Consider the following 16,398-nt stretch of genomic DNA (forward strand, 5'->3'; position numbering starts at 1 on the left):
GCAAGAGCACAAGGACACAGGGAGGGCCGTTATGGAAAGGGAGGGCCAGATGTGGGAAAGAGCGGGTGAAGGATTATAAGGAAGTAGTACCTGTATTTTCTATTATATCAATGGAAGGTTTTCACTTTCCTACTGTCACCAATTTATTATTACATGTCATCATTAACAATCACAGAAAATGAGTGTGGACTACTGTTTGCCCGTACAGTTTGCAACAGATATTTATCACTTTATGGTCTTGACTGAAGAGTGAGCAGTGCCACCTAAAAAGGGAAGTTGATAACAATACAGCTTTACATCCCGTGGGATACACAGGGAAAGGCTCAGGATATGCAAGTCATTTTTCCACAATAGGTTTGCTAACAGTATGTTATATTTACAATATCTATTTTAGTGATAACTACATGTCTACGTAGTTATATTTAGTGATGACATCTTGGCTACTTCAACATCAAACACAGATGATAACAGTTATTACAGGCACGATCTGTGGTCTGAATACAAACGTCACATATAAACATTGCGCATCAGTGAACACAAAAGGTTTTTAATGGAGGGTGTGGGCGCAACTTTTTAGTTTTGCTGTCAGCAAAGCAGAACTTACCATGATTCACAGCTCAGCTACAATAAAGGCCCAGGTGTCATGAGAAATAAAATTTTATTTATTCAGAATAAATGCACATATTGAATCACATGCATCTGAACTTCATAAATATAAAAATATGTTTTTCATACATTTGGGTCAGTAACAGATCAACAAATGCACTGGCAGGAATAATTTAACTATCCGGGTCAATTTTGCAATGCTCCATGCAAAAATGTAACTGTAATGTAGCTTGATGCTTTCCATCTACAGTTGGCTGCTACTGATGCTTTGAGATCAAACTTAGGTCTTAGTTATCAGTTTCATGATGTGAGCTTTGAATGCCAAGCTTGCTTTTCCATTTAATACTGTTGACTCGAGGGTCACTCTAAGTTGGCTGCATTGTCAGATGACTGCATCATTTTAAGAAGCTGCGGATCAGATATGATAGTAAAAGGCAATGGAGTTCAAAACCGTTTGTGTTGATGTCAGCATTTAAAAAGGTCACAAACAAAAAAAAGTCATGCAACCTGAGCCGGTGAGTTCAGGTTTAAGGATTAAAAACTTAAGACAAACTTTTGTGTTACATGCAGAAGTTAAAACCCAGTGTCCTTGTGATATTAAATAACACTTAAAACAATTCACCTCATTACAACAGGAAAATTCCCATATATCCCACAGCCAAAAAAAAAAAAAGCCCAACTTTGTGAATTCTTAGAAACCAGATGTGTAGTTTACACATTTTTGTGTAGTTACCCTGAGTGAGTGCTATGATCTCTCAGTTGGAAAGTAAAAATACATTAATACATGAAATAAGATGGTAAGACAGACAGTAACAAACATTTCTAATTGGCAACCGTATCAATCATATGTCACTTGTCACAACACAGGTAAAGTAAAAGTCAAACACGATTGTTTCTTATCAGTATTTTCATATATTGAAGTGGATTGATATGCAAGATGGCTGCTCCAACAAAAACCTAATTGCACAGTTCCCGACTCCCATCTTAGCCCTTTGTCACTACGCTTTCTATATCCAATTGGAAAATACATTGTCCAATTCTTAATATTCACACCCAAACGTACTGATGAGGGTGAAGTTTTCCCATTGATTTCTCAAATACACCCCCCACTACTGCCCATATTCTCTACAGGTTTTCCACAATGTCCACATCCTTTCTTACAAGTCCCCCGTAAACATTTTATTCTGGTTTTTGCTTATTGCAGCAACTCTAAAGCATGAACAGACAGCAGCAAGACAGTCTTGCTGAAGGCATTATGTATTTAGAGTAAAAATGAGTAATAACATGTACCAATCAGAGTGTAAAAACAGTTTAACATGAATTTCGGTCTTGCACCGTCAATTAAGGGCAGACAGGGTTGTTTTTTTCTGGGCTTTGCATTTAACTGCACAAGTGACACGAACACATCTGTACAACTACAAAGAGGGGAACCTCAGCTCCGAGATATCAGCTTCAGGAGAGCTGCCGCCGCTGCGGTCGCTGTAAGTGTCCCTGCAATGAAAGGCAAAAACATAAAATGAGTATTATAGCAGTAAACACCTGATAGGGATTGCTTTCATATGGTGCAGATGCAATGGTGATGCTTAATTGTCACCGGGAGATGTAACACCCACGGGACTTTTGACACAACTACACAGCATAATAACACATTGTACATTATGACACCTACTTAAAATATCCCTGTAAATTACAACTAATGTTCACAAAGCAACTAAATTTGAGCTGATTTGATGTTCACAGTGTCTTACAAGTTTAAAGCCATTGCTACAGAAGTAAGCAACAAGCCAACAACAAACAACACAAGAGAAAATATATATAGATTTAAAACAATGAAATGAAATGCCAATAAAACAAGAATGGAACAAGTTCATCTCTAAGAATTTATAAGAGCTGGATAAACTGCTGGTGCATCACAGTTTACCAGTTTCATTTTAATTTCCACTAACCAACTTTTGGATGATGTACAAGTAAGTGCTGTCTGAGCTTACCGTGGAGAAAGGCGACAGCCCTTGGCCAGATAGCTCTGGAGTTTTCCTACAGCAGCCAGCAGGAGACCAAAATATGGAGGAGAAGGTTTGATGGGCCTTGAGGTGAACTCTGGATGGTACTGCACTCCAACAAAGTAATTGTGGCCTGAAACAAAAAAGCAGACATTTTGATCTCCTCTACGTTAGGCCTCATAGGCATGTGACTGAACACATGGGTAAAATATTCATATATCATAACAAAGGGGAAAGCATATTTAAGAGAAAGCATGATGTATTTATTGTTGGCAGCATGCGGATGCTTGTTTTCTATAACACTTTCCACTTACCCTCCAATTCAATGATCTCCATTCTCTCTCCTTCCTCATCCTGACCAACAAACTGAAGACCCTTTGTTTCAAAGTGGTGCTTCAGCTCAGGATTCACCTAAAACAAGATTATTTTATGATAATTCAAGACTAGATCTGGACCTAAAAAACAGAAGGATTAAAAGGGAGCCTCAAGCCCCCACAATTATATAGTATGCATTTGTATTGATATAATACTTTTGAAAAGCTTTATTTGAAAATAAAGCTTTGAAACCTTATGTTCATCTCTACCTCAAATCTGTGTCTGTGCCTCTCCTCAACATACTCCAAGCCTCCGTACAGTCTTCCTGCAAAAATGAAATATCAGTCATCAGAAACACAACAGCTGGAAAGTCTAAAAAGTCAGTAGTCGGTTTATTTCAGGAGGATACATACTCATTACACTGTTGTTGGATTTGAAAATCGTCCGCCTCTTCCCCAACCTCATAGTGCCGCCCATCTGCCCTGGGTTGTGCTCTGGCATGTCAATCACCTGCCAAGATCAAACAGGATGTTAAAACCATTCAGCTGAAGACTCCACTGACATGATGTGATGTGATGTGATATGAGCACTGTGGGGAGGAAAAAAAGGAAACCTACCACCGGGTGTTTGGATTCGGGATTAAATTCTGTTGAGTTTGCATCTGAAAAAGATAAGCGAAATTGATCTAAGCTCAAAATCAACTTCGCAGTACGACTAAGGATCTTTCATCATTAAATTAGAAACCACAGGAATTAAAACGTTTCATGGCAGTGTGTCCAACTGAACTGTGCAATTACTCACCTTGCCATCCAAGAACATTGCGGGCAAACTCGCACACTGCCAGCTGCATGCCCAAACAGACCCCTGCACAAAACAAGACCAGCAGGATTCTTGCATAATGAGCGCTATTGTAAGGACTCATTAATAAAGAAAGACTGAACAAGATCCCCACTGAGCACGACACTTACATGGCTAACATTACTGTCTCTGCATTTTATTATACTGTGCCTATAAAAAGTATTCACGTCTCTTTGGACTTTATTTCATTATTTCACAACTTTTGAAAGTTGTAAGTGGATGCAATTAAGTTTTTTTTTTTTTCCTAAAAGAAACAGATAAAGCAAAGATGCTTTAATGTCAAAGTGAGAACAAATCTCAATAAAAAGATCTAAATTACATACAAACCTACACACAAAGCAACTGATTGCACAATTATCTGTGCTCCTCAGCACTATTTTTCAGTCTCCTTTGGCAGAAACTTGAGCTTGGAGTCTTTGCATAGAGTGGATCTGTAACAACTTCATACACCTAAATACATTTTTTTCTCCCTTGTCCTTGACTGATCGCTCAGATTATTTCAAGTTTGGTCCTAACTTTCTCGATTCTTTTGTGGCTATCAAATACATTAACACCGTGTATATTTGTGTGTAGCAGCTTTGGCAAGTTCGAGTTCTCAGGCAGACTGTGGCAGATGTTCCTTCAACATTTTAATTTTGCCCTTCACAAACCTTCCAGGGCATTTTGCACTGAAACATCCCTACAGCATGTTGCAGCCATACAGGTGATGGGCAGTGAACTTAATATCCGACGTCTACATACTTTGGGCTTCAAGTGGTTTAAGTGTGGTGTCAGAGTGGTTGAATACTTGTGCAATCAATTATATGTTGTTATTTTTTTTCCATTTGTACTTAATATTAATCCAAGACGTTTGTTTTCACGTCTCTGTTATGCTGTGTCAAACAACATCATCACATTAACAACATCAACTGTGACTCAGTCTTGTACAACGACAAAACATGACAGTTCAAAGCAACAAATACTTTTTACAGTAAAGGCACTTTAGCTGTTAATTTAATTCTGTTATCTACAAACACTGGCATAGCAACACAACTATGAAGCTGCATCATCAGTCGACAGATAGGACGGAACAACATGTTTCATGTCTAGTCTTCATCTGTTTCACTTATGAAATGCATGAAATTTGAATGTGAAATAATGGAGAAGGCAGAATTTATGAGACACAGTAGTTTCCAATCTCTCTTACCCAGGAACGGCTTATTCTGCTTCCTCGCCCAGTTAATAGCCAGCATCTTTCCTTCTGTCCCTCTCACACCAAATCCTCCTGGTACCAACACGCCACTGTGAGGAGGAAGAAAAGAATGACAGTTCATTTTATAAAAGGTGCTCCGGGTTATTTTTTGAGAAAATATGACATAATACACTCATCTAGCACTTTATTAGGAACACCTGAATACCTGCTTATTCATGCAATTATCCGAAGTATTTGGCAGCAGTGCAATGCATTAAAATCAAGTCGACACAGGTCAGTAGCTTCAGTTAATGCTCACATCAAACATCATATTGGTGAAAAAAAAAAAAATGTGAGCTTGGTGACTTTGACTGTTCGTGCCAGACAGGCTGGTTTGAGTGTTTCTGAAACTGCTGATCTCCTGGGATTTTCACACACAATAGTCTCTGGAGTTTTTACTGAGACTGGTGGAAAAAACAAAAAACATCCAGTGAGTGACAATTCTGCAGATAGACACCGGGTTGATGAGAAGTCAGATCGGACTAGTTCTGGCTCAAGATAACAGGAGAGGTACAGTAACTCAGAGAACTACTCTTTATAACTGTGATGAGCAGAGAAGCATCTCAGAATGCACAACACATTGAACCTTGAGGCGGAACAGCAGACGACCACGTCAGGTTCCCCTCCTGTCAGCCAAAAACAGAAATCTGAGGCTGTAGTGGGCTCAGGCTCACCAAAACTGGACAGTTAAAGACAAGAAAAACACAGCCTGGTCTCATGAATCTGGATTTCTGCTGAGGCATGCAGATGGTAGGGTCATAATTTGGCATCAACAACATGAATCCATGGACCCAAACTGCCTTGTGCCAACAGTCCAGGCTGGTGGTGGTGTAATGGTGTAGGGAATGTTTTCCTGGCACACGTTAGGCCCCGTAATACAAATCAATCCTGGTTTGAATGCCACAGCCTGAGTATTGTTGCAAACCATGTGCATCCCTTCATGGCCACAATTTACCATCTTCTAATGGCTACTCCCTGCATGATAATGCACCATGTCATAAAGTAAAAGTCGTGTCAATCCGGTTTCATGAACATGACAGTGAGTTCAGTGAACTTCAGTGGCCTCCCCAGTCACCAGATCTGAATCCAATAGAACATCTCAGGGATGTGGTAGAACAGGAAATCGGCAGCATGAATGTGCACCTGACAAATCTGCATAAATGTGATGCTATCATGTCAACATGGAGCCAATTCTCAAAGGAATGTTTCCAACATCTTGTGCAATCCATCCCAAAAAGAAATTAGACTGATCTGAGAGCAAAAAGAAGCCCGACCTTGAGTGTATAAACACCTGTACAGAGAGACTGAAGACAGTCTGAGAATTTACATTAACATGTCTGTTTATGTTTAATGGTGGGAGACGTAACATGTACTTGAATGCAAGATGTGGTGATAGTGATACTACTATCCTCACAGTTTCACCCGTATTCACATAATACCATTTTTCTTATGATAATTATGTGTGTATAATTGGGAGACTTTGAGCATGTAAGTGCAGACTTCATTTTTCTTCACACTTAGTGATCGGAGATTTTTCTATGGCACTAAACACTTTGTGCTCATCTCTGGAACGCTAGGCTGCTTAACAGCAATCAGTCTGGTAAGATAGTTCAAAAACCTACTGTATGGCTACTGGACTAAGTTGCTGTCTAACATGCAATTTTCTTTTTTGAGTTGCTATGTGTTCAGAAATGATCAAAAACTGATTACAGTAGGACACACTGGCTTTTCTCCATAAACTCTTACAACTAATGCATAAAAAAAATCATTAACAAAAGCATCTTTTCTTTATTAAAAAACAAGAAAACCAATAACCTACAACCCTTTCTTTGATTGCAGTCTGGATACAAACATCCCCATTTTACTGCCCAGTCGAAAATAAGCTTTAAAACTCCCAAATTTAAGTTCTTCTTTTTTTTCTGAAAAGTAATAATAAAAAATTGTGCATTTCTATAAAGCACAGAAGTCCTCACTGACCCGTTTCATGAAGCTGCGTGAACCACCGGGCATGACAGCACTCTGCTGCCATCATGTGGCATGAATAGCACTGGATCACCAGTGTCAAACCTCATCCAAGCCTACTGGCACCTGTGTTCTCCCGGGTATGTCTACTCACTCAGAGCTGCAGAGTTTTTGCCAGGCCTCGTGATATTTCACTGGCTCATCTTGCAGAGTGGTACTCTCCAGGTCTGCAGAGTCGATGTACTGTAATACCAAACACAGCATTTGGAAGGAGATCAGTCAACATCATGGCCAACAGACTGAAAAACTGTAAGGCACTATTCCAATTCTGAACTACAAAGCAGTGATGCTAAATCCAGACATGAATATGCAGAACATAAAAAGCGTGAAATGTTTCCATACCTTGACCTCTAGTTTGTGATTAATGGCGAGGGCTGAGTGCTCGAGGGCCTTAATGACTGAGGTGTAGGAGTCGGATAGCTTGGTGTACTTCCCCACCAGGGCTATGGAAACGTGTTCCAGGAGACGGTCAGATCTGAGCAGAGAGGAAGATGATTCACAGAACTGAGCCGGTGCATCATTGAATCATAGTCATAGCCTCACAGCTACTCAAAGAACAATTCAATGTTCAGTGGATTTTACTTTCCACTTCCAGTGTGCTGTAGTGACTGAGGAACATTTTGTCTTTCATAGTTCTACGATCTTTGGTTTCTAACAATTCCTAGAGGTGACAAACTGTCTCTGTGGTTAAACTGACTGGTCCATTACCTGAAAAAGTAAATCATTTGTGTCCATATCCTCATTTTTCTCGAGCAAGACACAAAACTAGGGGAGAAAAAAGTCAGTGACAAAGACAAGCCTCCTCACCTATCAGCCATCTCTTTCCACTTTGTGAGCATCTTTCTGGGCCTAGTTTCGACATGCAGGTTCAGCCGCTGACAGAAGTAGCTCACGACACCCTGCTCCTCCAGCAACAGAGGCACTCTGTAGATTGAGGCGACATCGTGGACACAGATCACCTGGAAAGAGTTACAAAACATGTTATTTCAGTTGTACCTGACAGTAGGGCTGAGCAATGTCAACATTTATACACTGTTATTTCACAAAAAAACTAACAAAAAATAAAAGTCAAGTCCAACACACTGTCAACACTTTATTAAATAGCCATGTTTCAGGTGAGATGCCTGTTGAAGGTCGCTTGACAGATTTTTGTTTTGCATAATTGTTTTTCCCTGCTATGTACTTGTCAGTTTCCTGTTGTGGATCACAGACTACTCCTTCATTTACACTGTGATTTTAACTTGTGACATATAATTGACTGTAAACAGGCTACCTGATGAAATAAATGAATGTTTGAAAATTATTCTACATTAACATTACATCACTCTCGAACTATACTGTTATTTACTTGATGTGGCTTTTTAAGATATTTTTAATTTCATCTCCATTGCTCTTACATTCCAGCAGAAGGCACCAGCCAGTGCCCAACACTTTCACACATCAGATAACAATTTGATCAAATATCATTCAATTCTAATTGATACTAACAAACAATGTGGTAGTAATTAACCTTGCTTCCATAGCTCATGTCCTTCTTATATTGTATGTACTGTATACGTCTTCTATTATCAAATACATCGTACCATACCACAGCTGCAGATGTAGGTGGACAACAGGAATTTCACTAGATCATAACTAATGTTGGCAGCATGCTCTACACACAGAATTTCAAATGAGGTTTACTGTAGAAAAATCATGGTACTTCACCTGTGTGGGCTCCACGTGACAAAACATGGAGATCTTCTCCTTGACAGCCGTTTCTAGGGGCGTTGTACAGCGGCACATAATCTGACAAAATTTTATATGTTTATTTCTAAATCATATTATACAACAGGACCAAGGTACAGTTTCAAAGTTGCCTATGCAAAGATCATATCTTAAACTTTATGTTAATTTTTTTGGTTTGTTTTATGCCATGAGATGAAGAATTACCGATATATCTACACATAAAGAGAAAGATAGCATAGTGGGTTTATATGGGGTTAATATCTGAGGCATGGGGGTGAGCAAAGATTAAGAACAAATCGTAAATCTGACTCACCAAATCTGGAGACAAGCCCAGTCCTCTGAGCTCTCGGACACTGTTTTGAGTTGGTTTGGTTTTTTGCTCTCCTGTAGTATTTGGCTGGAGACAAAAGCAAATTCACCTCATAATGTTAATGGTGCTGGTTCGACTGTTCCAATAGCTCTTGTCCTTTAATTCAAAAACCATAACAAAACCTAAACTACAGTAAACTGTAATAATAATGCTGAAACAGTCACCCTGCAAATATCCTGCTCCCTGTGTTATTTGGTGATGAATACATGATGTGTGTGTTCATTTGTCCGCCATACCTGTGGTATCAAGCTGACATGGATGTTGCAGAAGTTTTCCCTTTTCACCTTGAACTGGAACTGTCTGAAGGCCTCGATGAAGGGCATGCTCTCGATGTCCCCCACTGTGCCTCCCAGCTGTTGACACAAAACACCAGCTTAGACCACAGAAGTGCATGCATGAGCATCCAGGATGGTTCTCAGCACCTTGCATACTCTGACTTGGAAAGTACAGAATTTCATCTGCTGCACCCAGTCCATAATACTGTCAGAGCTGCCTTTGATTCATGCCGCATGAAAGGAACTGCTGGAGGCAGGGTAATAATTTAACTTGGTTTACGAGGGTGTGACCATTTTCAGCTACAAATTTACAAGAGATGAAATACTCCTACAGCACATATTGTCAAACAAACACTTTATTTCTACCACTACCATGACTGGTTTGAGTTTTCTAACTAAATAAAAAACAGTCTGTAGTCTCTTTCATTCCTTAAACAAGTGGATAATTTCAGACTCTCCTTGACAAATGAATTTTTAAATTCCTCGATTTTTCAGTTTTGAAAAATATTGTTTGTTTTTCTGCTTCATTGGCTCATCCACTTGTGTAGGTTCAGCAGTTTCTCCCACCGCCGAATGAGCCAATATTTTCTCTTGCTTGAGGCAACATGCTTGATTTCATTTCTGATCGAAAACCTCCTCCATTTCTTTTTAAACAGACTAGCAGAAAAATGCCCTAGTCAAAAAATCATTTAAGAGTGGCCCATGGCAACAAGACACTTCTGACCTTAGAAAGACTGTGCTCAGTGTCCTTTCACACTGAATACAAGATTCACCTCTGCCTTGACAGAACAACTTACCTCAATTACACAAACTTGAGGCTCCACACCATCGTCATCCACTGAAATCCTGGCTTGCTTCATTACCCACTCTTGGATAGCATCTGTGATGTGGGGCACCACTGAGAAAACAGACGCGGGTAAATACAATCAAAAAGTCACGTAAAAATTTTTTGCATTGCACATTGGACCCTCTCTGTCCTAAATATAGACATAAAAATACAAATATCCCACAAACAGTCACAAAGAAAAACACGTAAAGCTGCTTTTCCTAATAACCTGCTTTGTATCAAAGTCTCCTTTCACCACCAGCAAATTAAATACAGCAATCTCTAACCTTGTACAGTCTTGCCAAGGTAGTCTCCCCTTCTCTCCTTGTTGATTACAGACTGGTAGATCTTTCCAGTGGTGAGGTTGTTGTCTTTAGTAAGACGGATATCCAGGAAACGCTCATAGTTCCCCAAGTCAAGATCCACCTCCCCGCCATCATCAAGAACAAATACTTCCCCTGCACAACATGGACACAATAGGCATTTATCATAGGGTTAAGAAACTGCAGATCCAAAACTGGAAGTAATTCAGTACTTTCTCGTTGAGATGATATCAATCATATTGAAAAAGCTTGACTCAATGCACTTCAGCTAAGGGGGCGGCCTGTCTACCAACTAGACCGTGCTCTCACACAGCATCTTGTCAAATATAACAACTGTAGAACTCAACCAAACAATAAAGGAAATGAGCAGATGATACCGTCAAAGACAATTCAAAAAAAAAAAAAGCTACCTTGTCGAATATACTCAATTACCCACCATGTTCATACGGTGAAAAGGTGCCAGCATCAATATTGATATAGGGGTCGATTTTGATGGCTGTGACGTGAAGGCCGCAGGACTTGAGGATTGTTCCCACGCTGCTGGCAATGATTCCCTTGCCAATGCCAGATATGACACCGCCGGTAACAAGGATGTACTTCATAGTGGCATGTGAAGACTTAACACAAAAAACAAGGCAAAGTAAATAACCTGCATAAACACTTTTTACTATACCTCCCAGGCATTTCTCAAACTGCTCAACTGAATCTGTTCGACCACGTGTGAGATCAATATAGATATTATGAGCAGTGGTAATGCTATATTATTCAAGTGGATATTAAATTACAATTGGCTTCATTTACAGTATTGACCAAACTACCAGAAGCCTTACATGTAACCTTATTTCTCACTGTGTTTTCAACTTTTACCAATGTGACATGAAACAACCCTGAATCCGCACCAGAAAATATTAAAGGCAGTCAATTCGGCAGCAGGTTAAGCTACCATGTTTTCAAACTTTGACATGGAGCTACACATTTGTTTACATCTGGATAGCTGGATTATGCCTTTACATTAACCGGACACATAAAGAATGACGACACTGAACATCGGATTAAAATCAAAAGGTATCGCAACTTCAACTGAAAGTGTGTTTAAAGCGTCTCACATCTGAAAGTCATTGCAGTTTGAACTGTTATTTCAATTCCCGCCATTATATTTCATGATGTGAAAATGAAGATGGCGGGAAATACCAGTCACACAGTAAGCGCGCAAATGTTAGGGAAACTTCCTTGAGCCTTCAGGGTAATTATCATTCCGTCAATCTTTATGCCAGTGTTAATTAACAACGTGAGGTTAAATGTACACAATTATACAAAGCTGTTTAACCGGAGTGACTGAAAAGTAAGACCCAGCTTAGTTAGCTACTGTTCTCTGAATTGCCAAACTATTTTCCCTCAACCATAGTTTTCCAAACTGAGCGTTAACATTTAATCCACACTGAGATGACGTAAATATGCCCAGTCTACAACAAACAGCAGTTCAGTTAGCCAGCTAGCTAACAATTTAGAGACGACTAACTTTGCAACATTTCTAGCTGTTGACAGCCTTTCTAGGACAAAACGTGGATCCCTTAAATCCAAATAAATCAAACACAAACTCACTTAACGGCTACAGAGAAACTGGCGTCCAAAGGTGTGTTGACAGGTGACGTTTATCGCTGTATGAAATTTCTTCTATTACGAAGCATCAAACTCCACGTTTCTGCTGCAGAAGAAGCACGTGTAGGAGAGGTTGACTGAGGCTCACAGTTCCGCCTTGGTACAGTTTGTTTCTTTCCGTTTGGCTTTTTATGGACGACTTTATGCCCTTTTCTTTACCTCTAAGGCAAATCTCAGGCGACCGCCCCCACAAGATCCACCAATCAGGTGGATGAAATCAGGGTAGATTACTGAGAAAGTCTTCCTGTGAGGCTTTTCTGTGGGAAGCAATTTCCCGTAGTGCAGTGTCGTCACCGTGTGACATCACATGTGTTGGAGTGAATGAAGTATTTCAAGGTCAGTGCAAGTGTACGTTTTTGCAATAGGATAGAAAGTAATAACAAATTATTTGCCTCAATAAAACATAATCATTTAATCATGTTTTCTTGTCCCTGTCCAGCAAGTTGACGTATTTGCCAAGATTATTGTTGGACATGTAATCAAATACCATCACATTTGCTCATCACTCATCACTCATATTTACTATCAGGTTACAGAAAAAAATGCATCTTTTTTTTTTTACTAATAAATTCAAAAATATCTTGATTATTTTTTATCATCTAATTCTGTCACCTGCTATTTTTCTGTTTGTTCTTCAAACAATCTCACCACCAGATGGCATATGAGTTCTATGTAGCATTATTATGTGTCATTTATCTAGGCTAAATTGAGCTCTAACATGCATATGATTATTCACAAGTAATGAACTAAGTGAGTTTATGATATCATGCATCAGATATAGCAACATGGAGATTAATGGCATAAATGTACACTTTTAAATTCTGGTTTGGTCAAGTGAGGCACAACAAAATAGAGCAGTAGTCCCTAAAAACCCTCTTCATACAGTAACACTGTGTCTGAGAGATTAAAGTTTTCCTTCATCTATTCACTGTCGTGCTGCTCCAGTTTTGCTATGGGTAATGAGAGTGGTGATTCTAATTCATTTCTGTCCATGATCTTGATCTAATTAAAGACCTCATCCCTGCCACCTCATTTTCATAAGCTGTTCCCTTCAATTACATCTGACAAGTGAGCACAGACACACATTAACCTCCAGCATGAAGAGGTACTGTGCTTCCCTCATTTCTCTGCAATCTCAAGATCACAAAGAGGGCAATTCAAAGGTAATTCCACTTCTTTGAATTCACCTTTTTGGAAAACACATCAGTGGATGACAGTGCACAGTATTACTCACCCACAGCACTGTGTGTCTTTTGATACAGATCACAGGATAGAGCCATGCAATGCCGTGTTTTGCAATGTGTTTTGGTCATATGTCTGACTGTGGCCAAAGTCAGCTGTAACAGCTCATCCTTATTTTCTAATGATTGTCTATAAATGTTTGTTTTTTTTACCTTCCACAAAAAGTGAGAGAAGCCAAAGAGTCTGGAGAGATCTGAATACTGAATGAAACTTTACTCAAAATAACTCCAGGCTATAAGTCTTTCAGAGGGCGGAAATGGACCTGACCTGATTTATCCAGCTAAATCATAATGGAGCTCATACAAAATTGATCGACTTTGCTACTATTAAAATGGACATAACATCATATATAGCACTGCTAGCTTATGACACAGACAGTCATACCAGTGACTGCATACAAGTTTATGGACTGAATCACTTTTTAAAGGAATATTTCAACTATTTGGTATACACACTCACTGTCTTTCTGAGAGTTAGATAAGGAACCACTCTACTGCCTGTGCATTGGAGTGGTTTCACCAGAAAGTCACTTCACCTAGACGCTGTTGTCCAAGAAAGAATAACAGGTCCAACTCCCTACAAACCACAACTTGTCATTGACATTTAAACATTTTTTTGTGTAAACAAATAAGATGTAGCTGGGTCAACATTGGAGAGAGTCAAATTAGCTGTTTGCCCCTGCATCCAGTCTTTATGCTAAGCTAAGCTACTTTTGCCTCCTGGCTCCAGCTGAATATTTAACGCACAGACATGACAGTGATATTGATCTTTTCATCTAAATATAGACAGTAGAGTAAATGAGAGCATTTCCCAAAATGTGGAGCTATTCCTTTAATATCAATTTAATGCAATTTGTTCAATAGTTTAATAACTATGCCTAGAGCTGCAACAATTAGTTTATAAAAAAAAAAAAAGATTCATTACTAAGGGAGAATGGCAAAAATGTGATGGTTTCACTTTAGCAATTGTCAGAATTTTTTGCCTTTTCTAGTCTTACAGTAAAAGTAAATTAAATATTTTGGGGTTTTGGACTGTTGGTCAATCATGTTGCGTCGCCTTGTGCTCTGGGATATTGTGACGTGCATTTTCAGTGTTATCTGTTGACTAATGGATCAATTGAGAAGATAATCAGCAGATTAATCAATAATGAAAATAATTGTCACTTACTGCTCTAACTGTCATTATTCCACTTACCTGATCCTTTAAAAAAGACATCTTTTCTGTTTCCATAGTCTATAATAATTGTCTGTGATGCAGATTATCAGTAGCACAAATCAGAATAAAAGGGCTGTTAGCTAATGTTTCTGAACACCTGTGTGCCATGTACCACTCTCTATTAAATAATACCATATATTTCATGTAATGTGGTGGTGTAAGAATAAATGAAACTCGTTCATAGCAACAACAAAAAAAGAAACAAAAAAAAAAGAAACGTAAATGCAATGTAAGATGCCCACAAGCTAAAAGGAGGATAAAAAACATTCTCTAAAAGTACAATATCCGGTCATATTGTCAGTGTTCTTCACCTCCAGCCTGTGAAGGTAGATAGTAGCTACTGGGGTCAGATGTCATGAGCTGCTCCTCTCCCAGATCTCCAGTGGGCTAGAGAGGTCCAACTCCCTGCTCCAACAGACACACAGAGAAACAGTAGCCCACATCCCCCGCACCTCATACACATTATTTATGAATGGGAGTGGTGCCTTTCCCTGTCCTCTTGTAGTTTTGGAATGTGCAAGATAGATCGATTTAAGACGGGAACACAGATGGCTCTCAAGGCTCAGTGCAGTGCACAACCACTCAGAGGAAAAGTGAGCTCTTGGGTAATTAGTGTCATTATGGCTGCTCATGTGCTTGTTGGGCTGGATAAACAGTGGCTTTGGTGGCAAAGGGTTAGGCATGTCGGAAGCATGGACAATGACGATCAGTGTAGTACTGCAGCAGAGACAAACCATGCACTTTACAGTTCTAACAAGGTAAAGAGTTTCTCTTGATCAGACAAATCATTCAGAGCAGGGACATTAGCAAATCAAGTGTCTACAATTATCTGTTTTTTGGGGCTAATTGATTATTCTAGAGTTTGGCTTCCTGTCATGGAACGACTCTTTTATTTGTCATTATGCAATACTTAAATTATATTCTCCCAACCAACATTTTAATATTTATATTGGAAATATGTTCTTAAGTTAGACCCACACACACATGCTCATATATAAATTCCCTGACAACTACAGTGACACACATGTGGCAATGAGGTCAGGAATGGTTGTAAACAGGAGCCTAAGGCGAACAATGGTCTCTCTGAGATATTTAGCTCATAGACCTCTGGGGGAAACCCACACGCTGAGTTTGTTGTCATTGTCTTAAACCTAGTTAATACTCTGTTTACGCTATGTGCGTACACGTGAGTGCGCGCGCCTGTGTGGGAGTGTGACATCTACCATTCCCGTCTTATTGCCTGAGCCAAGTTATTGAGAAAACAAATGTCAGTTGAAGGGCGTTGTCTGTTTGGTGTCTGCACTGAGAGTTAGTCTTTCCTCCCGCTACTTGGAGCAAATCTAATTTGATTATGAGCACCAGTGAAGACAGGCATTGAGGGAGAGTTTATTGTACAACATGGGACCAAGGATGACAATAGAGAGATGAGAGAGAGTAAAATGGAGAGAAATAGAAAGTGAGTGATTTTGTGTGTGTGAGAGAGAGGCCGTCAGATAGAGAGAAAGAGAGACTCTTCCCATTGGGGATGAGACTCTGGATCAGTGCCTGGTATGCCACTGAACTGTCATCTGTGAGCTGCCTTTGCACACGTATGGAGGCCAGCATATCTCATGATCCTCAACTATTATCATGACCCAACTCCTAGCATGTGGCCTCCTGCTCTCTCCTGCCTATCTCTACTCTCCCCACTTCCCTCGACCTCCCTCCTCCTGCACCTTTCCCTCTACT

General features: G+C 39.6%; 1 protein-coding gene across 1 annotated transcript; it reads right to left on the reverse strand.

Moving 5' to 3' along the window:
• Positions 1-641: 641 nt before the first annotated feature.
• Positions 642-12,321, reverse strand: LOC111235769 (CTP synthase 1-like). The gene is made up of 18 exons (XM_022764302.1): positions 12,157-12,321; positions 10,991-11,171; positions 10,519-10,689; positions 10,203-10,303; positions 9,367-9,483; positions 9,074-9,157; positions 8,740-8,820; positions 7,840-7,991; positions 7,375-7,507; positions 7,127-7,215; positions 4,966-5,060; positions 3,723-3,785; positions 3,539-3,582; positions 3,335-3,431; positions 3,191-3,246; positions 2,921-3,017; positions 2,595-2,739; positions 642-2,097 (listed from the first exon to the last, which is right to left on the reverse strand). The coding sequence occupies exons 2-18, from the start codon at positions 11,154-11,156 to the stop codon at positions 2,022-2,024; spliced, it is 1,767 nt and encodes a 588-aa protein (XP_022620023.1). The 5' UTR covers positions 11,157-11,171; positions 12,157-12,321; the 3' UTR covers positions 642-2,021.
• Positions 12,322-16,398: the final 4,077 nt, after the last annotated feature.

Source organism: Seriola dumerili, unplaced genomic scaffold (genome assembly GCF_002260705.1).
Source record: "Seriola dumerili isolate Sdu_G_001 unplaced genomic scaffold, Sdu_1.0 BDQW01000533.1, whole genome shotgun sequence".
Taxonomy (NCBI): Eukaryota; Metazoa; Chordata; class Actinopteri; order Carangiformes; family Carangidae; genus Seriola; species Seriola dumerili.

What these genes read in the sequence shown, in the direction of transcription:
- LOC111235769 (XM_022764302.1), bottom strand. Translation starts at nt 11,156, where the DNA reads ATGAAGTACATCCTTGTTACCGGCGGTGTCATATCTGGCATTGGCAAG. An exon ending in GCAGAATAAGCCGTTCCTGG is followed by an intron (nt 3,786 to 4,965) that starts GTAAGAGAGATT and finishes TGTTTTGTGCAG; the next exon opens with GGGTCTGTTTGGGCATGCAG. An exon ending in CCGAATCCAAACACCCGGTG is followed by an intron (nt 3,432 to 3,538) that starts GTAGGTTTCCTT and finishes TGATCTTGGCAG; the next exon opens with GTGATTGACATGCCAGAGCA.